The 26,655-nt window shown below is 43.9% G+C and overlaps 1 protein-coding gene across 1 annotated transcript in view; it reads right to left on the reverse strand.

Annotated features, from left to right (window-relative positions):
- LOC124712282 (netrin receptor UNC5C) overlaps positions 1-8,510 on the reverse strand; it is an 82,816-nt gene extending 74,306 nt beyond the window's left edge. Inside the window, exon 1 of the mRNA XM_047242576.1 lies at positions 8,136-8,510. Coding sequence (XP_047098532.1) covers positions 8,136-8,510 — 375 coding nt within the window. The remainder of the gene's footprint in view (positions 1-8,135) is intronic.
- Positions 8,511-26,655: the final 18,145 nt, after the last annotated feature.

A 26,655-nucleotide genomic window follows, 5' to 3' on the forward strand; every position in this document is an offset into this window, starting at 1 on the left:
TGCTACGGTCGCAGGTTCGAATCCTGTCTCGGGCATGAATGTGTGTGATGTCCTTAGGTTAGTTAGGTTTAAGTAGTTCTAAGTTCTAGGGGACTGATGACCACAGCAGTTGAGTCCCATAGTGCTCAGAGCCATTTGAACCATTTTTTCTTCTTCTTTGTTTACGTTGTGTACTGAGTGTTTAAGATGCCTCCAATAATCCTGAGTCCCGCCGTCTGTGAAGTACGGGCAGTTATAAGATTTCTTAGTGCTAAAGGCCTAAAAGCGATCGATATTCATCGTGAGATCTGTGCAGTTTACGGAGGAAATATTATGAGTGATGGAATGGTAAGAAAGTGGGTGAGAGCATTTAAAGATGGCCGCACAAATGTGCATGAAGAGCAACGGAGTGGGAGTCTTTCGGTCGTTAACAAAAGTTTGGTGCAGGAAGAGGACAATAAGGTGAGAGAAAACAGACGCTTTACGATTTCCTCCTTGCGGCATGACTTTCCTAATGTTTCTCGTAGTGTTTTGTGTGGCACTGTGACCGACCACTTGAATTACCGAAAATTTTGCGCGCGTTGGGCACCGAAAATGTTGACAGATGTGCACAAAACCAAATGTTTACACAGTGCATTGACTTTCCTTGAGCGGTACCACAACGACAGTGATGATTTCTTAAGCCAATTTGTTACGGGCGATGAAACTTGGGTGGCCTACGTCACACCAGAATCGAAGCAACAATCCATGGAAGTTGAGCAAGGGCATCGTTTTGCTGTAAGACAATGCCCGTCCGCATGTGGCGAATCAGACCAAAGATCTCATCACATCTTTTCGATGGGAAACTCTAGATCATCCTCTGTACAGCCCAGTGACTACCATCTGTTCCTGCACTTGAAGAAACACCTGGGCGGTCAGCGTCTTCAAGACGATGACGAAGTCAAAACAGTGGTGATGCAGTGGTTAACAAGTCTGGCGGAGATTTCCATGAGGAGGGTATTCAAAAACTGGTACAACGTTATGACAAGTGCCTCAATATTGACGGAAATTATGTAGAAAAGTAGATTAATGTACAGACTTTCATGTAAAAATGAAATTATAGAGATCTTTTTTTTAAATTTCAAAACGGTACTTACTTAAAAAACACGCCTCGTATATACGTTGATAGTCTCAATTAGTTTGACGTCTTGCTGCGCCCTGCTCCTCGCGTGACGCCGGTTTCCTGATATTCTCGGTGGTATTAATGACGAAAATAAATAAATAACAAAAAAGAACGAAAAAAATTAATAAATAAACGCCGTTCATGGTAACTCTACTCCACGATCCCTACGCTTTCCTCGTTTCCTGGAGGGTGGGAACGGAACATGGTAGCCAGGCCTCGGTTTGTGACCCCTGCCCACTTTGCCCCCACCCTTCCCTTTTGACGCCGGGAAGGCGTTAACCGAAGGTGCCCGGGTTCGATTCCTGGCCGGGTCAGAGTAGATTTTTTCCGTTGGGGACTGGGTTCTGAGTTGTCCTTATATAGGTATTGTCGTAAATAACACGAAAGTCGCGTCAGCCATGGTGCAGTTATCATCTTTTCACTACTGAGATAACTGTACAGAGACAAACCGAATGCTAATAAATTGGAGAAAAAAATGATTAACTGAAAATACTCGCCTCCGCACCCGAGCCTGTAAAAATAAAATTCGAACATTTCAATCATGCGACAAATGTGCGGTAGAAAACACGTACAGCCGTTCCAAAAAATTTTAATCAACTCTCTCTGTTTATATTGACGAGGTATGAAGGTTGGAATTCGACGAGGACCGACCTCGCTCTTGGCTGCTAATGGTTTTCACTGCACCGGAAAGAATATTCTGACTCCAGAAGAAGGGACATTTTTTTCCTTTTCTCACCTTAGGAACGAAGAATTTTAATTAAAAAATTAAAATTAAAAAAGAAACTGAAGAAGAGAAAAAAGCAAATAAGCGAATGAAGGCAGTAGAGCGAAAAGCTAGCCATAGAAGGCATTTTTAGAGATTGAGGGAATGAGCTGTCAGGTGAACTCCTGTGCGAGGGCGTTTAAATCTGAAGCAGTCGGTTCGAATACTGGTGGCGGAAATTTTTTTGCCAGTATCTGGTCGGTGAGCGGAGGAGAAGTGGCGGCGGCGTAAAGTTCCCTGATCACCAGACTTTACGCCAGTGTCCTGTATTCAATTTCAGGCCTCAAAGAAGTGTCTCATGGAATGAAGACAAGTAACACTGTTAATCCGTCCGTCGGACGGAGATATTAAATTCATCGTAATGTTTGGTGGTATTCGACAGCATTAGGCTCTCTTCCTTCCCTTTTCACCATACAACGCGAACAATACACCACTCTATACACGTATCCATTACAGACGCCTACACTCAACAACCACACTTACGGGATAATTCTGACACAGCTTCACCAAAAGGGCCATTGTGCGCGGAGAAGGGAAAACCTAGGCGCACCTAGCCGATTAGGCAGCTGTTTCTACCCACAGTGGTTTCCCAATTACCAATCCAATACGACTTTTTATTACTTGAAATAAAGAGAAATAACTGCACACTTCCTGAGTTGCTGTGAACTACATCGCGAATACAAAAACTAATAATTTCCTTCTTGGTATCAGTTCGTAGGCGTCGGTTGTCACACGCACGAGCTCATGTACATCTACGTGCATACTCTGCAAACCACTGTGTAGTGCGTGGCGTAGCGTACTTGGCATTATAGGTTTACCTCATGTTACGGCATCTTCCCGTTCCAATCACGAATAAAAAGCGGGTACAACGACTTCTTAAATGCTGTAATTAGTCTAATCTTCTATTTGTGGGACTCATGCGCAGGGAGCCGCGGTGTGCTTCTAGATTCTTCGCTTAATATGGTTCTTGAAATGCTGTAAGTAGGCTTTCACGGGGTAACTGGCGTCTGTTTTCAAGTGTGTGTAGTTCAGGTTTGTCAGGAACTCCGCGACTTTCTCTCGTGAATCCAAACAAAACTTTGACTATCTGTGCCGCCGGCTTTTGTAAACTTTCAGTATCTCCTGTTAGTACTACCTGCTAAGGATCCCACATACTTCAACAGTATTCTAGGAAGGGACGCACAAGTTATTTGCAGCTAGTCTTCTTTGTACAATTCTGCCAGCTATTTTACCTAGGGCTGAGCCTGTGCAATCATTCCATTTCATATTCATACAAATTGTTACAACCGTAGAATTGTATGAGTTGGCTGATTCCAGTGGTGACTCACAGATACTGCATTTATAGAGCAGTACTCTTGTGGGTGTTACGAAATTCACAGCTTCACACTTCTGTACATTTAAAACAACCGCATTTCAATCTTATCAAGATCTAACCACGAAGTCATGCGAAGGAGCTGTCAACTGGTTGGGAACGTGAGGCGGAGCGACTCAAATGAAACCCGTTGACAACGCGAGTTGGTAACTGGTTGCTTCCTAACTTCTTTCTGTGTAGACAAATAGGGCTCCATAGACGGCGCCACTGCAGAGCTACTAACCAGTAAATCGTGTGCAACGTGTTACCAACCAGTTACCAGAGACTCAGCATCTGCGGTGTCAAGCGATCTGAGTTTTGTCGAATCCTCGAACACAACTCTGTATTCTATAGATCTGAAAATAAAAGAAACAGTTTGTGAACGTTAAATCTGTACGCGAAGGGGAAAAACATCCTTGTTTTCACAATAAAACCTTCCAGGCTCCTGTAGAAGAGATCTGACAGATGAAGCGTGGTGTGAAGTGGGAAAAGAAGTTCATACGGCAAGAGTGTAAGGTACGCCCATGTCTTGTTTTACAGAAAATTAACATTACTTCAGTGAGAACAAATGCACATGAAATACAGGGCATTTTACAATGTTTTACGATATCATATTTGAATAACACAGAAACTATTCGCGAAACAAAGTTGAACTTTTTAGACAAGGTACATCATTTATTCTAGTTTACTTATCAAATACTACATCGGAAAATGACAACCATTCGCGGCTACACAATACTCGTGGCGTTTCGTCCAATTTTTAACAAATCTTTCGTAACTGCTAAAGTAATTCTGGAAATTTCATAGTGAATTCGATCTTTTAACTGCTGCAAGCTTCTCGGCCGGTCGGAGTACAGTTTCGCCATCAAATAACCCCATATGTAAAAGTCTGACACTGTTACATCAGACGAGTTAGGGATCATTCGACACAAGCGATTTTAGAAAGTATGCGGATGGTAATGCAGATCAGACAATGCGATGCATGGACGCCGGCAAAATGCTCAGCGTTTGGGCACGTTTTCGTAACGAACGACGAGGGCTTGCCTGTAAACTGCTACGCGCACATTCGATGTTCTCGGGAGTTGGGACGGTTTTCCGAGGCCCGGCTAACTTTCGATTCGATGCAGTGGCAACTGCTCTACGAGAAGGAATTACATATCACTCCTGAATCTTACGAAAGGCTCGTTGCATGCGGACGACAGATACGCCGTAGCGAAAATAGCACTCCATCGCAAAAGCACGATGTCGCTGCGACCAGTACGACATGATTACTGGCCTGTATATGGGATGAAACTTCACACTCCGCAGTATTAATAGACTGTGCCACAGTCGCGTACCCTTTTTTTTTTTTTTTTTTTTTTTTTTTTTTGGGCGTAGGTCGTTCTAATTTGAAATCGTTAAAACATTGTGAAACACCCTGTACAAATCATACCGGGCGTATTCTCTGTGCGATTAGCAGCGCAGGTAGTTCTGTGAAACCACACTGTTATGTTGTGAGGTTACAAGGGATACTGTAATAGTATAACTAATTTGCTGGATGTGGTAATGTTTACTGTGGAAGAACAGTTGGGGTGTAGCAAGCACAAGTCAATATAGTTATGGAGTCACCTTCTTGATAAAGAGAGGAGGCAGCATATAGCAGTTTCACATTGAATTACTTCGTTTCATAATTGCCTATGTCTCAGTGCATAACTTGGTACACATGTTAATAATGTAAGGTGTGCTTGTCTTGCTAATCATTGGATTTGCTGGGTATATGATCACTGAAACAGGAGTACTCCATAAACATAAGAGCTCTTAAAAATAGTTCAAAACTCAAATTTAAAGCATAGCAGCAGGGATAATATTTTGGACATTAAAGAACATGTTTTATATAAAAATTAAGTTGTAAGGATGTTTGAGAATTTCTGCATAATAAGTTATTGTCTTTTATTGTGAAGGTACTGCTCAGCTTTCGATCTATGTAAAGCAAAATGAGTATTTCGTATGCCACACCTATTAGGCAAAGACGTGACTAAACAAAGGAAGAGGGGTGAAACTACCAAGAAGTGGAGTGCCCTTAAATATGTAACTAATCTGATGATTGTCTACAAAATAATATAAGGTATTTAGTTTTACGTATTTTAATATTGTAACACTGTAAATGTATGATGGCCATGTTCTAGAAATAATATAGTTGACTAATGTAGTGTCACGTGACCGGACACAGGACAGAGGATACGGGGTGCGGTAAGGTCGGTGTGGCTAAGAGCCGCCGACATAGTATCACGTGGCCATCAGTTTGTTTTGTGGATGTGATTTAGTAAAATAAAAACGTTTTCATTCTAAACTGTTGTCTGTGTAAATCATTTGTGAACGATCGTGATTTAGACAAATACTTGAATTCATTCACTGCTGTATTTAGGCTGGCTATTTACTCAATAGGGCGCGAATGCAACTGTGCACAACCGAACCCCTCTTGCAGACGAGTCATGATAAAAGCTTATGTACAAGCCAGAGTGAAGTTTCAGTGTGCAAACGAGGAGTGGGAACGACAGGCAAACGACAGAAAATCGGAAATACCGAACAAGTGACGGTGGCCCTCGCACTGTGAGGGTTCAATAGAAACTTAATCATGTATATAAATGGTTCATCTATAGATTTTAATGAGTGAGTTTGTATCAAAATATGTGATAAAATGACTATACCTTTTGATTACATTCACTTACAAGCTTAAATTTTTTACACCGTGGAGAGTAGACCTTAGTACTTGACATAAATTTCAACTTCATGTTCTTAACTCCGTTTTTAAACGTTCCTTTACAAAAGTAAGCCCAGGAGAATTGCCACAATTTAATCCTGACTGAAAAGATGGATGAAATAAATATTAGTGTCAGTGGTGTTGAGAAACAGCTGCAATCGTTAAAATTGAACAAAGCTCCAGGGCTCGCTGGAATCTCTGTCAGATTCTATACTGAATTTTTCGGATGAGTTATCCCCTCTTCTTACTATAATCTATCGTAGATCTCTGGCGGCGTCAACGAGTTTCGTCAGAGTTTCGCCTTGTGTGGAAGGCCTTAAGCCGTCGGCACACGGACCGTGCATCCGAACGTTGAGCGTTGAGCGTGCCGAGTTTCTGACGTCACAGAATGGAATAGCACGCTAGGGAGTCTTTCCGAACGTGCAGAGCGATATCTGGCATGTCAGATATTCTGAGCGTGCGTCTGAGCGCTGACCAATGAGATGGCACACCGCCACCTACGTCACAAGCACGCCCTCTCGCTTCAGTACAGAGTTGTGAGGCGCCATATTGGCATTCATTTCAAGCCTATACGTTTATATGCCGTTCTGAGCACCAGCAAATTGAGAATCACTGCAAAACCCGTTGTTAACTGTGTGATTCGTTCCAATAAAATAATGAGAAACATCATATTCGTGGCAAAAGAATTATTGTAACTTGCGTATAATGAGAGTAGGGTATTTGAAGGCAGCGGCACACTGAAGATCCACCCAAAACCAATTGTTCTTGGTACAATGTGTTATAATTAAATTTCAGTTAGTAAAATATCTACGATTAAAGTGTTTAGCAGGAGGTAAGATACTATGATTAGCTACAGAAGATGTGATGTTGGTTTAGCATTTGGCCAGAAGGTTAGCTACCCCCTGTAATAAAAAACTGAGTGAACGGATCAACAAAGAACCTGAACGGCTGTCATCGGACGTCCGCCACGAACAAATTCATCGACCAATATAGAGCAAAATGACGCCGGCACGGTAGCTCAGCGTGTTCGGACAGAGGGTTAGCTACCCTCTGTAAAAAAAAAAAAAAAAAAAAAAAAAAAAAAAAAAAAAAAAAAAAAAAAAACCAACTAAAACTGGTGTCTTACGACGTCCGCCCCGAGCAGACGCAACGAACAAAAGCGAACAGAATGAGATTAAAAAAAAAGCGTAATAAATAGCGTCACTCTACAATGAGGGTTTTTTTGTTGGGGCTGTGGTTCGCGCCCTGACACAGCAATCTTTTTTCCCTAGCATTCACGTTTTTATTAGGTTCTGATACTTTATTATTAGTTTCATATAAGTATAGACTACAATGTTTGATTTTATGTAAATACAAGTTCACCTTTTTTTGAGAGTGACTTTGTTCGATTGGTTTAATCTACAGGACGGCTTACGCTACTTGTATAAAGATATTTTGCTCCTTCTTCTTTTACGCTTCGTAATTCACATGTTGCAAAGATTCTGCTACGGGGTAGGAATAGTGATAAAGTAAGACGGACCTTGGGGTTTTGCTAAAATGTGGGAATGATGAAATAATGTTTACCTTATGCGGAGAAGTTGGTTCAAATGGCTCTGAGCACTATGGGACTCAACTGCTGAGGTCATTAGTCCCCTAGAACTTAGAACTAGTTAAACCTAACTAACCTAAGGACATCACAAACATCCATGCCCCAGGCAGGATTCGAACCTGCGGCCGTAGCGGTCTTGCGGTTTCAGACTGCAGCGCCTTTAACCGCACGGCCACTTCGGCCGGCTATGCGGAGACGTATTCCAATTTTGTAACGCATTGTTTATAATGGAACTTTTATAAGCCTGTGTCCTTATTGAGTGGACACGGTACTTTCCTTTTCTTGGACGATGGAAGAAATGGGCATTTTAATAGAGCTAACGTGGGAATTTTACGCGCGCCCGTTGATTAAACAGTGTGATTAACGAACTAGAAACATCCCTCAACTGTCGCTTGAGTGCACTGCGATCGCGTAACCACGTCGGGGCCCACGTACCGTATGCACAAGTCGCATCATTCGTGCGCGTTCAGCAGCACGCTGAACTTGGCACGCTCAACGTTAACGTTCGACAGCACGGTCCGTTGTTGGACAGGCGGGCGGCTGATTAACGACCTGATTCGACCCCGGAGTGTCCGCCTGCGCCGGCCTGTGTGTCGCTGTCCTAGGGCCATGATGTAGCGCCTTTTCCTTTTCCGCAGGTCCGGGTCTGCCATTAGACCCCGGAGGAATCCGCCGGTCGTTACCCGGGCCACCCCACGCCGCCGCCGCCGCCGCTGCCGCCGCCGCCGTCGCAGCCTCCCCCGTGCGCCAGACCCAGTGGGTCGGTCGTTCCCGGAGCGCGCCACAAAAAACTGCCCGAGGACTAAGACAAAGGCAGGCGCCCCACCCCCGCCGCCGCCGCAGGCCCACGGCAGGTAGGCTGCATTCCTCGCACCCCCGCCGCTGGACGCGCCAGATCCACCACCACCGCGAGCGCTCCCTCCTCATACCGGATTCACAAAGCTCACCCTCCCTCCCCCTGCTTGGGCGGCGTATTTACATCAGTACTACGCAAGCCACCGTTAGTGTGTACGTCGGAGCGTACACAGCTCGCCAGAATCGTTTATACCCCTTCGCTGCTACATTCGCAGATGTCTGCTGTTGTGGTCGCCAACCCAAATGATGGTAGCAATATGCAGGAAGACGAACAGAGGGCCGATGCTTGGTGCGCCGCCTGGCAGTTGACCCTGAACGTAAATAAGACATTGAGCGCAAATAGGCGGAGGAATCCACTACTGTACGATTACGACATAGGCGACAAATCGCGGGAAATACCGGGTGATCAAAAAGTCAGTATAAATTTGAAAACTGAATAAATCACGGAATAATGTAGATAGAGAGGTACAAATTGACACACATGCTTGGAATGAAATGGGGTTTTATTAGAACCAAAAAAATACAAAAGTTCAAAAAATGTCCGACAGTCCGACAGATGGCGCTTCATCTGATCAGAATAGCAATAATTAGCATAACAAAGTAAGACAAAACAAAGATTATGTTCTTTACAGGAAATGCTCAATATGTCCTCCATCATTCCTCAACAATAATGTTGTGAACAGCACTGTAAAGCATGTCCGGAGTTATGGTCAGGCATTGGCGTCGGATGTTGTCTTTCAGCATCCCTAGAGATGTCGGTCGATCACGATACACTTGCGACTTCAGGTAACTCCAAAGCCAATAATCGCACGTACTGAGGTCAGGGGACCTGGGAGGCCAAGCATGACGAAAGTGGCGGCTGAGCACACGAACATCACCAAACGACGCGCGCAAGAGATCTTTCACGCGTCTAGCAATATGGGGTGGTTCTAATAAAACCCCATGTCATTCCAAGCATGTGTGTCAATTTTTACCTCTCTATCTACATTATTCCGTGCTTTATTAAGTTTTCAAATTTATACTGACTTTTTGATCACCCGGTAGATAAAAAGAAAACGAACACCGTTCGAACAGGCCTTGAACGCCCAACGGTACCGACCGGCCGTGTCATCCTGAGCCTTTAGGCGTCAGAGGATGAGGATACGGAGAGGTATGTGGTCGGCACACCTCTCTCCCGGCCGTTGTCAGTTTTCGTAACCCGTGCCGCTACCTCTCAATCAAGTAGCTCCTCAATTGGCCTCACAAGGGCTGAGTCTACCCCGCTTGCCAACAGAAGTCGGCAGACCGGACGGTGACCCATCCAAGTGCTGAAAGAAATGTCGTGTGACATGGGCCTCCCGTCGGGTAGACCGTTCGCCCGGTGCAAGTCTTTCGATTTGACGCCACTTCGGCGACTTGCGCGTCGATGGGGATGAAATGATGATGATTAGGACAACACAACACCCAGTCCCTGAGCGGAGAAAATATCTGACCCAGCCGGGAATCGAACCTGGGCCCTTTGGATTGACAGTCTGTCGCGCGGACCACTCAGCTACCGGGGGCGGACATCCAAGTGCTAACCAAGCCCGATAGCGCTCAACTTCGGTGATTAGGTGAGAACCGGTGTTACCATTGCGGCAAGGCCGTTGGCGCTGGAAACAGCAATTCCTAGGAGTAACCATCTGGAGCAGCCGAAAGTGAAATGACCACATACATAGCAACTATAGGAAAACGAGACGCCAGGTTGTTAGATTCATTGTAAGAACGAGTTTGCTTGCTTGGCCATCCTCCGCAGCAAACACAGAAATATTTTTTTTTGGACAACATGGTTACGGGGATGAAGCAGCGATTAGTATGATTACTCAGTTATTCAAAAACAGTCTTAATCACATTTATTATTATTATACCGCCAACCGGTTTCAACCCGACGTAGCTGTCATCTTCTGGGCGTTTACACCATTGGTCGACTGCTGGTGGTGTCACTCCTGTCTACATAACGGCAGGAAACTATCTTAAATATTTGTTTGTAAATAAAAAACGCCTTCTATTGCTGCACCGTATTTTATTCTCCCGGACGCGTTTCGCCTCTTTTCACTTTATGGCATCATCAGTGGGATCTATAATGATACAGTTACGATATGCTTTTGTTCTGATATGTATTATTCATAGATTATAAAATGGTTCACTTCTCGCGTTTTATTTAAAGTGATTACTTACGATTCTTAATGTTTTTAGTTGGCACCGCTGTTCATCTCATCTGGTCATATGGAGGTCGCAATATCGCTCTGTTTACGAAACATAAGCGTGTTTTTGTGTTTCGAGCTTTTTTCTGCCACTTTTCGTTTTGTCTGCCCTTTTTGTTGTGATACACTGTCTCTTCTGTCACTAGCATGTACGTGTACGTTAACTAACCAAACAGGATGAGGTACACAGTGAACTCAAAGTAGTTACGTCTATATTTGTGACAGAAGACAAAATCAAATGGCTCTGAGCACTATGGGAGTTAACTGATGACGTCATCAGTCCCCTAGAACTTAGAACTACTTAAACATAAGTAACCTAAGGACATCACACACATCCATGCCCGAGGCAGGATTCGAACCTGCGACCGTAGCGGTCGCGCGGTTTCAGACTGGAGCGCCAAGAACAGATCGGCCACAGCGGCCGGCTCTTGGTATAAGGGTAAAACTGTTCTATCCTACAATGGCATCATTCCGATGACATCATTGGGGTGCTCGTTGAAGGTGTGGCGGTGGAAGTTCCGTACCAACCTCCGACGGTGGAAGTTCAAGAACTTTTGTTATACTCGCACTGCTATTTATAGTCGCGTTCGACTACCGTCGCCCACTACGCCCTCTGACGGTCTTTCGTTTTTCAGAGCCTGTCCTAACATACCCTAAAACGCAGATTCCCTCAGAGTCTGCCAGCTCTGGTGGATGTGATGGCCGGCGAGGTCATAATGAACTGAGTGCCTGACCCTACGCCTTGTCTAACTTGAAACCTCCGTCCTTGTTAAGCTTGCCGTCGACTTTATAGACTTCTTAATCACCCTGTTCCACAAACTTATCGTCTGCACCACTATACTGATATCAAATCACATTTCATTTCATGATTACACTTCAGGTAGTGTATTAGAACAATCGAGGAAAGATGCAAGGAACATCAGCGAAAAACCCCATTGAAACGATCTAATAAACAAGCTGCAGCCGAGCACGGCCTCGAATATAGTGATGAAATGAAACACGTGAGACCAGTACCGTGACTTTCTCTCGGCGGTAATGATACCGGCTGAGAAGGAAGGGAATGCCAAGAAATGTGAGGATTTTAGAGCTTTAGAAAGTTTGGTTCTCATGCAGCAAAGGTTTTATTAAGGGTGACAAATAGAAGACTGGAAAAAGTGTATCACGGACAAGCACTATGGATTTAGGAGGGGGAAAGGTACAAGAGATGCAATTGGACTGCTGAGAACTATGGTGAAAGATACATTGAAACAGGAAGAGAAGGTTACAATGTTTTGATTGACTTGGAGAAAGCCTTTGGTAGAGTACAGTGGAATAAATTAATGGGAATTCTAATGAAGAATGATGTCGACTGGAGGGATAGAAGACTGGTTAATAACCTATACCTGCAACAGAAAATATGAGTAATATGAGTACAGATTGGGAATGAGATGCTAGAGGAAAGCACAATTGGAAGGGGAGTGACGCACGGCTGCTTTCTCTCCCCAGTACTGTGTAACGTATATTTGGAGCGTATTACTCAGAAATGATTGAAACAGATTAAAGGAGTGCGGGTAGGTGTTAGGAGGGCAGAATGTTTTCGATTTAGTGTTATTAGCAAAGGGCGAAAGAACTATCACTGGAATGTTACAAGAATTAAATAAGACCTGTGAGGAATTCGGAACGAGAATATATATATATATATATATATATATATATATATATATATATATATATATGTATATAAATGACAAAATGTTTGGTGTTAAGTGCAAGTAAAGTAAGAACCACTATAAAGTTAGGAGAGGCAGATACAGAGCACGTTAGTGCACTATTACGGACGACTAGCAATTGCTAAGGAGGCATCTAACAAGAAGAGCAGGCTTTTATATGGGTGCATGGATAGACACTTGAGGAATAGTCTGCTTCACGAAGAGCGTGGCATCATACGGAGCTGAAACATGGACACTGAGGAAAGAGGAAGAAAGAAGAATAGAAGAATTAGAGATGTGGATTTGGAAGAGGATGGAAGGGATAATATGGGCAGACAAAGTGAGAGGGGTGTTGACAAGAGTGAGGGAAGAGAGAGAAATTTTAAAGGCAGTCTGGAGGATGAAACACAGTTGGCTAGAACACGGGATGAGAAAAGATTATTTACTGATGGATGCTGTGGAAGAAACGGTGAATGGAAGAAGATGAACAGGCCGCAGAAGATACCAGATGATGGATAGTATAAGGATAGGAAACAATTGTGAGAAAACGATGAGGGTAGCTGATGACAGGACTGCTTGGAGAGCTACATGTGAAGATCTGCCCTGGAGCAGAACACTGATGATGATGATGATGAGTATCGTGGTGCAAAGACCGTCCGAAACCTGATGCAGCTCTCCACTCTAGTCTAGTCTGAGCAAGCCTCTTCATCTCTGAGTAACTACTGAAACCTACATACATTTGAACCTGCTTGTTGCAGTCGAAGCTTGCTTTCTCTCTACCATTTTTACCACTCACATTTCCCATCATTACAAGCTGACGATTCCTTGATACCTCGGAATATATTCTATCAACAGACCGTTTCAACTAGGCTATTTGTGCCGTGAATTTATTGGTAATTGTAATTCCCAGGTATTTAGTTGAATTTATGGCCTTCAGGTTTGATTGATTTATCGTATAACTGAAGTTTAACGGATTCCTTTCAGCACTCATGTGGAGGACCTCACACTTTTCATTATTTAGGGTCGATTACGAACTTTTTTCGGAGCCTACAGGTATTTTTTTCTAAATCGTTTTGCAATTTGTTTTGATCTTTTGATGATTTTACTGTTGTTCATATTATTTATGGATCATATGTTGAAAACAATAGACTGGCTGGGTGAGATTAAGATATGTGAACACAAAATAAGCAGTCTTGCATATGCGGATGACTTAGTTGTGATGGCAGATTCGATTGAAAGTTTGCAAAGTAATATTTCAGAGCTAGATCAGAAATGTAAGGACTATGGTATGAAGATTAGCATCTCCAAAACGAAAGTAATGTCAGTGGGAAAGAAATATAAACGGATTGAGTGCCAAATAGGAGGAACAAAGTTAGAACAGGTGGACGGTTTCAAGTAGTTAGGATGCATATTCTCACAGGATGGCAACATAGTGAAAGAACTGGAAGCGAGGTGTAGCAAAGCTAATGCAGTGAGCGCTCAGCTACGATCTACTCTCTTCTGCAAGAAGGAAGTCAGTATCAAGACTAAGTTATCTGTGCACCGTTCGATCTTTCGACCAACTTTGTTGTATGGGAGCGAAAGCTGGGTGGATTCAGGTTACCTTATCAACAAGTTTGAGGTTACGGATACGAAAGTAGCTAGGATGATTGCAGGTACTAGTAGATGGGAACAATGGCAGGAGGGTGTCCACAATGAGGAAATCAAAGAAAAACTGGGAATGAACTCTATAGATGTAGCAGTCAGGGCGAACAGGCTTAGATGGTGGGGTCATGTTACACGCATGGGAGAAGCAAGGTTACCCAAGAGACTCATGGATTCAGCAGTAGAGGGTAGGAGGAGTCGGGGCAGACCGAGGAGAAGGTACCTGGATTCGGTTAAGAATGATTTTGAAGTAATAGGTTTAACATCAGAAGAGGCACCAATGTTAGCACTGAATAGGGGATCATGGAGGAACTGTATAAGGTGGGCTATGCTCCAGACTGAACGCTGAAAGGCATAATCAGTCTTAAATGATGATGATGATGATGATGATTTTACTAGACGATAAACGACAGCATCATCTGCAAACAATCTAAGACGGCTACTCAGATTTTCTCCTAAATCGTTTATATGGATAAGGAACATCAGAGTGACTGTAATGATACCTTGTGGAACGCCAGAAATCACTTCTGGTTTACTCGATGACTTTCCGTCAGTAATTATGAACTGTAACCTCTCTGGCAGCAAAACACGAATCCAGTCACATAATTGAGACGATATTCCATAAGCACGCAATATGATTACAAGCCGCTTGTGTGGTATAGTGTCAAAAGCCTTCTGGAAATCTAGAAGTACGGAATCAGTTTGAAATCCCCGTCAACAGCACTCAGTTTTGTGAAGAGCTAGTTGTGTTTCATAAGAACGATTTTTTCTAAATCCGTGTTGACTGTATGTCAAAAGACCGTTCTCTTCGAGGTAATTCATAATGTTTGAATACAATATATGTTCCAAACTCCTGCTGCATATCGACGTTAATGATACGAGGCTGTAATTTAGTGGATTACTTCCAAAGCATTTCTTGAATGCTGCAGTGACTTGTGCAACTTTACAGTCTTTGCTTACGAATCTTTCGTCGAGCGAGCGGTTGTATATACTCGTAATTGTTAAGTATTGAGCTATTGCATCAGCATTCTCTGCAAGGAACCTAACTGGTATACTGTCTGGACCAGAAGACCTGCTTTTATTAACTGACTTAAATTACTTCGCTACTCCGAGGATATCTACTTCTAAGCCACTCATGTTGGCTGCTATTCTTGATTCGAATTCTGGAATATTTACTTCGTCTTGTTTGGTGAAGGAATTTCGAAAGGCTGTGTTTAGTGACTCTGCTTTCGTAGCACTATCGTCGATAGTATTTCCACTGCTATCGCGCAGAAAAGGCATTGACTGTGTCTTGTCGCTAGTATACTTTACATACGACCAGAATCTCTTCCGGTTTTCTGCGAAGTTTCGAGACGAAGTTTCGTTGTAGGAACTATTATAAGCATCTCGCATTGATGTCCGCGCTAAATTTCGAGCTTCTGTAAAACATCGCCAAACTTGGAGATTCTACGTTCGTTTAAATTTGGCATGCTTTTTTCGTTGTTTTCGTAACAGTGTTCTGACCCGTTTTGTGCACCAAGGGGGATCACCTCCGTCGTTTGTTAATTTACTTGGTATAAATCTCTCAACCGCTCTCGATATTATTTCTTTGAATTCAAGCGACATCTGATCTGCAATTACACTGTTAATTTAGAAGGAGTGGAGACTGTCTCGCAGGAAGGTGTCAAGTGAATTTTTATATGCTTTTTTCAGCTGGCATATTTTTCGTTTATTTTTGGAGTATGTCAGTTGAATAACACTTATAAACTTCCACAGTGACCAGATCTTGTCCTCTTTTGAATAGGCATTGTAGTGGGGAGTGACGGATTTATAAATATTTTGTTTCTACATACATTTCTATATTCAAATCTACTGTTAGCAACCGACGCTGCAAATACAGCAACAAAATTATGTATTATTTTTGCTATTTGATGTTAGGTGTAGAATACATTAATATCAAAATTTTCTCTTCATGAATAGCATGTTCCTTGCCCCTGTATCCATTGAAGAATCACACAGAGTGCAGAGGAAGTTATAACAAGCACAAGAAGCTAAGACAACGAAATCAGAAGCTGTCGATTGAGAGCCTCTGACGACACGTAAATGAATGTTTCTAAATCGCTAAACGCTGGCCTCTTTTCCTTTCCAACTGTCCCCCGCTAAGTTACGCGGCACAGAATTCGGAGGGGAGAATTAAAATGCGCCAGCGGGGGAAAAAAGCAATCCATACAGCACAGCCGCTCGCAATAAAAACAAACAGCGATGCAATTAATATGCGATTCCATTGTATCTGCTACATGAACTGCGGTGCGGCCGCCCTGTAAGGACGGAATTGTAAATCTGGTTTCAGCGCACCAAAGTAATTAAATCTGTCGGCGTCCGAATACCAAATCAGCTGGAGACGGTTTTACGGTCTCGTGTGCGCGTCCAGTTCTGCGGTGTTTGCTCGTATTTCTCTGGATACCAGTAAATGGCGAGTAGGCCGATGTTTACGAAAGGTAAAATTACGCGCCTGACGCTCGAAAACGATTCAGTGCCTTTGTTTTGCGCCTTTCATCTGCAGGCTGAAGATGTCGACCTCGACTCCAATTAACCACCAGCAATGGAGAGTGAAGCTTTGACAATGCCAGCCACTCGTGCTGGTGAAACGTCAGAACAATCATCAAACGAATGTCAGAACCCAGACAGAAGCCAACAAGCAGTTGATTTCAGTACTGTCGAGACGATGTCACGGGTAAACGATGCAAACTGAAAAATTTCTCAGGACCTAGTCAAGGTTTCCCATGAAAGCAATGTAACGTTCCTAAACTTAATCGGAAATTCCTTATTGGCTGATTTGGTTGGTTGATTTGGAGCTCATCGTATTAAGGAAGAATGGGGAAAGACGACAGCCGTGCCCTTTCAAAGGAACCATCCCGGCATTTGCCTGAAGCGATTTAGGGAAACCACGGAAAACCTAAATCATGAGGGCCGAACGCGGGTTTAAACCGTCGTCCTACGAATGCGAGTCCAGTGTGCTAACCACTGCGCCACCTCGCTAGGTCTTTATTGGGTGATAGCAGCTTTTCTTATTCGTTTTTTGTGTTTCTTCAAAATGACAACGCTTGCAGCAATCGCCAGGAGAAATATTTTGTATTTATATTGAACTGTGTAAAGGAGAGCAGCGCGAATGGTCAGTGTTTTTGACTCGCGACAGAGTGTTTCAATTACATAGCCGACACCAGAAGATCCTGAAGTAGATCCCAGCAGAAGAGTCGAAACGTCAATTGTGAAAAAGAAATTAGAGTGAAAACAGAACTCAGCCTAAGAACCTAGAGGATTTTACCTTCAACGACATGGCGACGAAAGTCTGCAAACTTAAACATACCTGCATCCACATCTGTACTCGCCAAACCAGCAAACGGTGTGAGGAAGAGGGTATATAATGTACTAATATCATCTGCCCACTTTTCTATTCGATTCACGAGTGCTTTAGAAGAAAGTCTAAGCGTAGGCTTCCGCCGCCGTTGTCACTGTCAATAAAATTCTTCTGGGCCGTTGACCGCATTGTCAATACATAAAATTGTCCAATGTTTCGGCCACTATTGCAACTGGCCTTCCTCAGGACTGTGGTGAGCTAACAATGCGGTCAACAGCCCAGAAGAATTTTATTGCCCCACTAGATAAAAGTTTGACGAATTTTTCTCACTTTAATGGCATGGGAATTAAACAATGAAGTAACTTTTTTACTACTTTTGTTACGTTTGGCCGGCTGCTGTGGCCGAGACTTTCTAGGCGCCTCAGTCTGGAACCGCGCTGCTGCTACGGTCGCAGGTTCGAATCCTGCCTCAGGCATGGATGTGTGTGATGTCCTTAGTTAGTTAGGTTTAAGTAATTCTAAGTCTAGGGGAGTGATGACCTCAGATGTTAAGTCCCATAGTGCTTAGAGCCATTTGAACGATTTGTTACGTTCGCTATGGGTATTAGGTAAGCAAGGCTGGTCGTAATGCACAACATTTTCTTGTAAAGTCTCGCAATGTAATTCGTTGAGCACTTCTGGGAGATTTTTACGCTGTCTAAAGACACGCATGACGAATTGTGCATCTCTTCACTGAATGTTTTCTCTCCCTTCCGTTAACTCAGCTTGATAAGCGTTCCAGATCGACGAACAACCCTCAAGAATTTGTAGAACGAGGGTTTTGTACCGATCCCTTAGCTACCTCATGATTACCTATCTCCCTCAGGGCGCAATACATCCAGTTGAAGGTTTTTTCTATAGAGAAAATTTTCATTATTTTGTAATTTGTTGTTCCGTAGTTCCAGTTGCTTCCCATCTAGCGGAGAGATCCGAAGATGATCTTTATGGATCGAAATGGATAGGCTGACGGCAATTTGTAATCTGTCACTGCGAGTAAGGGCCGCGCGGGAGTAGCCGAGCGGTCAGGGGCGCTGCAGTCATGGACTGTGCGGCTGGTCCCGGCGGAGGTTCGAGTCCTCCCTCGGGCATGGGTGTGTGTGTGTTTGTCCTTAGGATAATTTAGATTAAGTGGTGTGTAAGCTTAGGGACTGATGACCATAGCAGGTAAGTCCCATAAGATTCCACACACATTTAAATTTAAATGCGAGTAAGCAAAGTGCTGTACACCCTTGATCACTGTCTTTATTCGTGACTTTGTCGCAGCTTGTAACACTTCCATTTGACTATGAAATTGCCTTCTGCTGCGTTGATATCCAGTGTGAATTGATTTTAATTCAGCCTCTCCGGGTAGCACAGTTTCTACCTGTCACACACGAACATCGAAACACATCCTCTGCTCGAGCAGAAGGAATTCATGCCATGTGCTTAATTTTTAAGGTGTCATGCGTAAAGAGCGAGAGTCGGATTTCGCGCGATGGAGCAAACAGCAACATTTTGCGAGAAGGCAGCTCCCATTTCGCCGGCGGTCACTTTTTGTGGGTGGCGCTTGCGGCTGGCAGGTGCAGCGGCCCTGGAAAACGGGCAACGCCGCTGGTAGCCCGGCCTGCCTGACCAGGGGCGGTAAGGGCAGAGAGAGGCAGGAAGCAGTCCGTCTTGTGCCCCGAGAGGCTCTCAGCGGCGCCGAGTGCAGACACCAGCCAGACTGGGGGAAGGCGCCGCTTTCGCAGCCGTCGAGGATTTCCTTAACAGCTGCGCGTGGATCACGAGCCCTGCAACCTGCTGATACGCGCCATTTACGCGGCATAACGCGGCCCGTCACGTCGCCCTAACAGCAGTCGCGGGTCGCTGCTGCTAGCCCGTGTCACCTGCTCTCGCCACTTACGGCTTCCGCCCTCTCGCCCTCAGCTTACTGATCATTTACACTCTTCTCTCGTCGCTTTCCTCCAATGGCAAACGCGTCTACACCTACATGCAGTATCTGGTCCAAAGTATACGCACACGTGTTAGTGGACATTAATATGAGTCGTGTCCACCCTTCACCCTTACTACGACTTGAACTACGTTGGGATGTCTGAGCGTCTGTGGAAGAATGGCAGCCTGTTCTTCCTCAAGAGCCGAAACCAGAGGAAGTAATGATGTTGGACGATGGGATGTGAAGCGAAGTCGACGTTATTTCTCATTCCAAAGATGGTACACTGGGTTCGGTCGGCACTCTGGCTTCCGGGAATGCCTCACAGATGCAGCTTTATTGTAAAGTTCTCATACGTTTCCTGCTATTGTAAATAATTCACCTTTACTGTACTGGGACAAAGATGAGTAATCACACTGTAGGAGTAGTGAATAAGATCCTTGACTCTGTGTTTAGTTATATTAAATGATGACTAACTGAAAACCACAGCTGCCGACAGGTGTTTTGATATACCTCGATGTGGACAGCTGAAAATATGTGCCCCGACCGGGACTCGAACCCGGGATCTCCTGCTTACATGGCAGACGCTCTATCCATCTGAGTCACCGAGGACACAGACGAATAGCGCGACTGCAGGGACTTATCCCTTGCACGCTTCCCGTGAGACTCACACTCCCAACTGTCCACAATTCTACATATGTATTGTACCTTATAGACATTTGCCCACCCACTATGTACACTATGTCCACAATTCTACATATGTATTGTACCTTATAGACATTTGCCCACCCACTATGTACGTATGTAGAATTGTGGACAGTTGGGAGTGTGGGTCTCACGGGAAGCGTGCAAGGGATGAGTCCCTGCAGTCGCGCTATTCGTCTGTGTCCTCGGTGACTCAGATGGATAGAGCGTCTGCCATGTAAGCAGGAGATCCCGGGTTCGAGTCCCGGTCGGGGCACACATTTTCAGCTGTCCACATCGAGGTATATCAACAACACCTGTCGGCAGCTGTGGTTTTCAGTTAGTCATCATTTATTCCAGGGAAAAGCTGCACGGTCATCAACAGTAACTGTTCTTTCGAGAACAAGTTACTGTCTTCGTATATTTAGTTATATTTGTGGTTGACTTGCTAGTTAGTCAGTTGTGCAGTGCTGAGATATTCGTATTTGAGGCATATTAGCGAACAGTTGAGCTCTTCCGAGAAAGAGTTTTTCTCAGTAATCAAAGTCTGACTCCTAGAAAAAAAATATTTTCCTTAAAATAAAACCCAACTGAATGATTCATGGTAAAGTTCTGAATTACACCTTACCGCCGCACGAAGCAACAGTTTGTCTCTGACAAAAAAATTAGAGTACTTTATTCATCTTTAGCTGCTGCTTTGTATTTCATATCAGTACCCCCCCACCTCTCCCCCCCCCCCCCAAAAAAAAAGCGAGCATGCAGAGCAAGAGGTAAGTCACTTTTATTTCAGGGCAGATCCCACCTTGAGTCCTTGTACAAGCAGTATAACAGTGTGTAGTCAAGATTGTCGAGTGTCCACCTAGCAAATAGGCCTGATCTAATTTTCAGTGAACAGTGTTGCTAATTTCAGTTTTTTTCTTCCGAGTACAGCAGTACTTTATTTTTGAGGATGCTCTTAGTCTAACATTGCTCTTCATTTTACGCATCGTCCTTGAGGCGTTTCGGTACAGAGTTTTAGTTATATAGTTTTCACTGAGCACACAATTAGTTTCTTTTTCTTTTGGCATTTAAGTAGATTCATGTTCTTTATTTCAGGCTTTAAGTTTTATTTCACGACACTATCCACATGCGCACCACACGGCCATCCAACAGTCACGTTTGCGAAGCAATTGAATACTATACCTAAAGGACACGTTATATGAAGAGCAAGTTTTCGAAATTAATATATTCAGTTCTCTCACAAACACACAACATTTTATAGAAAGCTTACATTATGATACGATGCATTGTCAGGCTGATAAAAATAATCGTGCCTTCCGAAATCTTCATTTACTGTACTTAGTACACAAAGCAGTAAAATGTGTTAAGATCCTTCCGTATTTACTGTGTTCTTATGCGCTATAGGTGGACCACACCTTATCCAAGAAAAACACCGCAGTGCCAGAACACTTTTTAATACAATGTGGTAGATTGTATTACAGACGAAAGAACTGTTATTATCCTCACGTGGACTATCTGGCGATACACGAATTCTTTTTGAACAATATAGCAGTAAGAGATAATCATTGAACTAATGAATAAGTGAGCAGGTTCTTCGTTTGCCGTATTTTAATATGAACAACGAATTCTCGTTTCATGTAACTGTCGCTCCAGATAAGGTGTAATATGCCACACGATTATACACTCCTGGAAATTGAAATAAGAACACCGTGAATTCATTGTCCCAGGAAGGGGAAAGTTTATTGACACATTCCTGGGGTCAGATACATCACATGATCACACTGACAGAACCACAGGCACATAGACACAGGCAACAGAGCATGCACAATGTCGGCACTAGTACAGTGTATATCCACCTTTCGCAGCAATGCAGGCTGCTATTCTCCCATGGAGACGATCGTAGAGATGCTGGATGTAGTCCTGTGGAACGGCTTGCCATGCCATTTCCACCTGGCGCCTCAGTTGGACCAGCGTTCGTGCTGGACGTGCAGACCGCGTGAGACGACGCTTCATCCAGTCCCAAACATGCTCAATGGGGGACAGATCCGGAGATCTTGCTGGCCAGGGTAGTTGACTTACACCTTCTAGAGCACGTTGGGTGGCACGGGATACATGCGGACGTGCATTGTCCTGTTGGAACAGCAAGTTCCCTTGCCGGTCTAGGAATGGTAGAACGATGGGTTCGATGACGGTTTGGATGTACCGTGCATTATTCAGTGTCCCCTCGACGATCACCAGTGGTGTACGGCCAGTGTAGGAGATCGCTCCCCACACCATGATGCCGGGTGTTGGCCCTGTGTGCCTCGGTCGTATGCAGTCCTGATTGTGGCGGTCACCTGCACGGCGCCAAACACGCATACGACCATCATTGGCACCAAGGCAGAAGCGACTCTCATCGCTGAAGACGACACGTCTCCATTCGTCCCTCCATTCACGCCTGTCGCGACACCACTGGAGGCGGGCTGCACGATGTTGGGGCGTGAGCGGAAGACGGCCTAACGGTGTGCGGGACCGTAGCCCAGCTTCATGAAGACGGTTGCGAATGGTCCTCGCCGATACCCCAGGAGCAACAGTGTCCCTAATTTGCTGGGAAGTGGCGGTGCGGTCCCCTACGGCACTGCGTAGGATCCTACGGTGTTGGCGTGCATCCGTGCGTCGCTGCGGTCCGGTCCCAGGTCGACGGGCACGTGCACCTTCCGCCGACCACTGGCGACAACATCGATGTACTGTGGAGACCTCACGCCCCACGTGTTGAGCAATTCGGCGGTACGTCCACCCGGCCTCCCGCATGCCCACTATACGCCCTCGCTCAAAGTCCGTCAACTGCACATACGGTTCACGTCCACGCTGTCGCGGCATGCTACCAGTGTTAAAGACTGCGATGGAGCTCCGTATGCCACGGCAAACTGGCTGACACTGACGGCGGCGGTGCACAAATGCTGCGCAGCTAGCGCCATTCGACGGCCAACACCGCGGTTCCTGGTGTGTCCGCTGTGCCGTGCGTGTGATCATTGCTTGTACAGCCCTCTCGCAGTGTCCGGAGCAAGTATGGTGGGTCTGACACACCGGTGTCAATGTGTTCTTTTTTCCATTTCCAGGAGTGTATGTCTGTAATTATTCTGAAATCTCGTTAATGACTGTCACTTATTTTGATTAATATCTTTTCTGAACTGAAAGGAATGCAATAAGAACGGGATATACGATATAATACTTTAACAAGTATGATTTTAACCAACATGTTTGGGAGTGTTGGCGATCTTACTCGTGACTACTACTTACCATTAAACAGTTGCGACCGTGATCGTTTCTTCATAAGTAATTTTAACACATAATCATTTTTATTACTGAAAAGCATACAGATCAATACTGATTCATATGAAAGGGTGAAAGAGTGTCACCCTTTCGTATGAATCAATTGTACAACGACTGGTATTCACGGTATCCAGTTTTATGGCGCTATGCGATAAGCTCGTTGATTCGAAAAAAGCGTATGGGGCCTGAAGATGGCAAAATGAATTGCCGAAACTGGCTGCGTTCGAAATAAAATAAAATAATTTAAAATATACGGCTGCTGGTAAAGTTTATTGAAATGAGAAGTCCCTAATTCAGGAGCTCATGCGTACGATAATTGCATTCCGGTTTGTTTTAAAGGCTAGGCATGAAAGTTTTATGGGTTTCAGGAATTACTAGAATAGCCGTAAAGTGAATAATCTTGCATTCCTAACACTCCCCGAGAGTGAAATGCCGGCAGTGGCTCCCTGACCATCATGGCCAGTATGGGTACGCCTCATTGCTTGGACAGATCTAAGTTGACGCGGTATAAACAAGACTAATTTCCGTTCTGCTGTATTTTGTAGCGGGTTGTGAAGCACCATGAGACGAGATGTGTCAGCATGTGATCTGATTATCCGAATGACTATCACACGATCTGGAGATGCGCTCTGAGACAAGACAGAATTTCCATTATGAGAGACATCGACATCGGCCGATCGGAACTATAACTCCGGGTGGCAGGGGGGAGACCGGTGTGGGTTGCCTCCCTTTACTTTTGTTGAGCATCGACCATGACACGGCTCTGGGCGGGTCCTGCGGCAGCCCACTGCCATCGATCATTGGCCCCCGACAGCAGGGAGATCCCAGTCACGGCCGAACAACGACTCTCTGTACGTCTGCAGTTTAAAATGCCGTAAAAAACGTTCCTGTCTGCAGAGCTTTTTCCCTTGATGTGCCTATCACGCGTTATAGCATCCACAGCATTATGTCTTTCTTAGTTTCGTAGCAGCTCATTTGGAACCGATATGCGTATGAACTGTCGAAAGGTATAACACTCCTGTTAAACAACATTTTGTAGTTTAATATAGTTTACACACAACAAATATTCTACATTTTCGGATCAATCTTTTACACAAATGTGTTAATAAGGGTCCGAAAGCCTGCGAATGTTATTACTTTACCAGTGCTTTAACCGTAAATCTGAAATGAATGCCTAGTACTGCCTTATAAGAAACTCAATTGCATCAGTAATATCACTGCTAAATATAAGGACCCTGCGCCATCATCTTGACCCTATTTAAAAAGGACGGATGAAAGTTTCTGCCAGCATTACTTCGAGATTCGTAATGATGGTACGTCAGAAGTTTTGACTTTACAGATTCTGCTCGCGTCTATAAACGGGATCATATCTCAGACAGTTGTGTCACCCTTTCGTATGAATCAGTTGCACAAAGGAAACAAAAGAAAAATTCGGAGTAGGTATTAAAATCCATGGAGAAGAAATAAAAACTTTAAGGTTCATCGATGACATTGTAATTCTGTCAGAGACAGCAAAGGACTTAGAAGAGCAGTTGAACGGAATGGACAGTATCTTGAAAGGAGGGTATAAGATGAACATCAACAAAAGCAAAACGAGGATAATGGAATGTAGTCGAGTTAACTCGGGTGATGCTGACGGAACTAGATTAGGAAATGAGACACTTAAAGCAGTAAAGGAGTTTTGCTATTTGGGGAGCAAAATAACTGATGATGGTCGAAGTAGAGAGGATATAAAATGTAGAATGGCAATGGCAAGGAAATCGTTCCTGAAGAAGAGAAATTTGTTAACATCGAGTACAGATTTAAGTGTCAGGAAGTCGTTTCTGAAAGTATTTGTATGTAGTGTAGCCATGTATGGAAGTGAAACATGGGCGATAAATAGATTAGACAAGAAGAGAACAGAAACTTTCGAAATGTGGTGCTACAGAAGAATGCTGAAGATTAGATGGGTAGATCACATAACTAATGAGGAGGTATTGAACAGAATTGGGGAGAAGAGGAGTTTGTGGCACAACTTGACTAGAAGAATGGATCTGTTGGTAGGACATATTCTGAAGCATCAAGGAATCACCAATTTAGTATTGGAGGGCAGCGTGGAGGGTAAAAATCGTAGAGGGAGACCAAGATATGAATACATTAAGCACATTCAGAAGGATGTAGCCTGCAGTACGTACTAGGAGATAAAGCAGCTTGCACAGGATAGAGTAGCATGGAGAGCTGCATCAAACCAGTCTCAGGACTGAAGACCACAATAACAACATCTCAGACCGATTAATAACCCAATCAGAGTTAATGAAGCGTAGATATAAAGAGGAGTGTATATACTGAGTATCCCAGAAATCTTTCGCTGATTAGAAACATTCATAAGTCATAAAATATTACACAGATAAATACTTTTTATCTTGAATTGCATGTGACATACTCGAGTTTTTGTGTACATACATACTTATTGTGACTTTGTGCCTATTTGGATACAACATTTCCGGGAAGATGGATCGGAAATTGTGATCCCATCAATAGGCCTCCACAATCATCGGACATAACACATCTGGCTCTGTTTCTCTGTGGTTAAGTCAAGGACCAAGTTTACCAAACACCAGTGAACGACAACGCAGCATTACGCCGCAGAAATTACTGACATCATAACATACATTCCTCACGAAGTGCTGACCAACACATGGGTGGAATAGGAATATTGATTGTATATCCTTCGGGCAGTGAAAGGAGCACACTTCGAAATTTATTAATTGTGCCTGTGTACACAAAAACTTGAATATGCTACCTGCACTTCAAGATAAAAGATATGTTGGAGGTATAAATTAAACAATGCCTTCAGTCACAACTTTTTCGTGTTTTATTAACTACATTTCGGACCCTGTGGGTCCATCGTCAGGTGTAATTTGTCTTAGTACCTGATTTATTTCTTCTCTTGAATGAGGTGTAATGAATATTCCTGTCACGAAAAGGTTTAATGTTAGGTTATGAATTTCGTAAGTCGAACGCAGAAAATATGTGCAAAATAGTGGAAAATGAAAAAATGGTTCAAATGGCTCTGAGCACTATGGGACTTAACATCTATGGTCATCAGTCCCCTAGAACTTAGAACTACTTAAACCTAACTAACCTAAGGACATCACACAACACCCAGTGTGGAAAATGAACAGTGTAAACTTACCACATCTTCCAAGGAAAGTATTTTTAACGTTTTAGTACCGGCAAACATTCTTTTCTCCGTCGTTTTCGTACATATCACTTCATTCAAGATGTACATTTGCATGTACATGTTTATAAACACTTCACAGATGCTTTTGTGCATTGCGTTGTCGTCGTGAAGTGTTTGTAAACATGTGTGTGCAAATGTACTAAAACGTTAAAATAGCTT

The sequence above is a fragment of the Schistocerca piceifrons genome, chromosome 8, assembly GCF_021461385.2.
Source record: "Schistocerca piceifrons isolate TAMUIC-IGC-003096 chromosome 8, iqSchPice1.1, whole genome shotgun sequence".
In the NCBI taxonomy this organism is placed as follows: Eukaryota; Metazoa; Arthropoda; class Insecta; order Orthoptera; family Acrididae; genus Schistocerca; species Schistocerca piceifrons.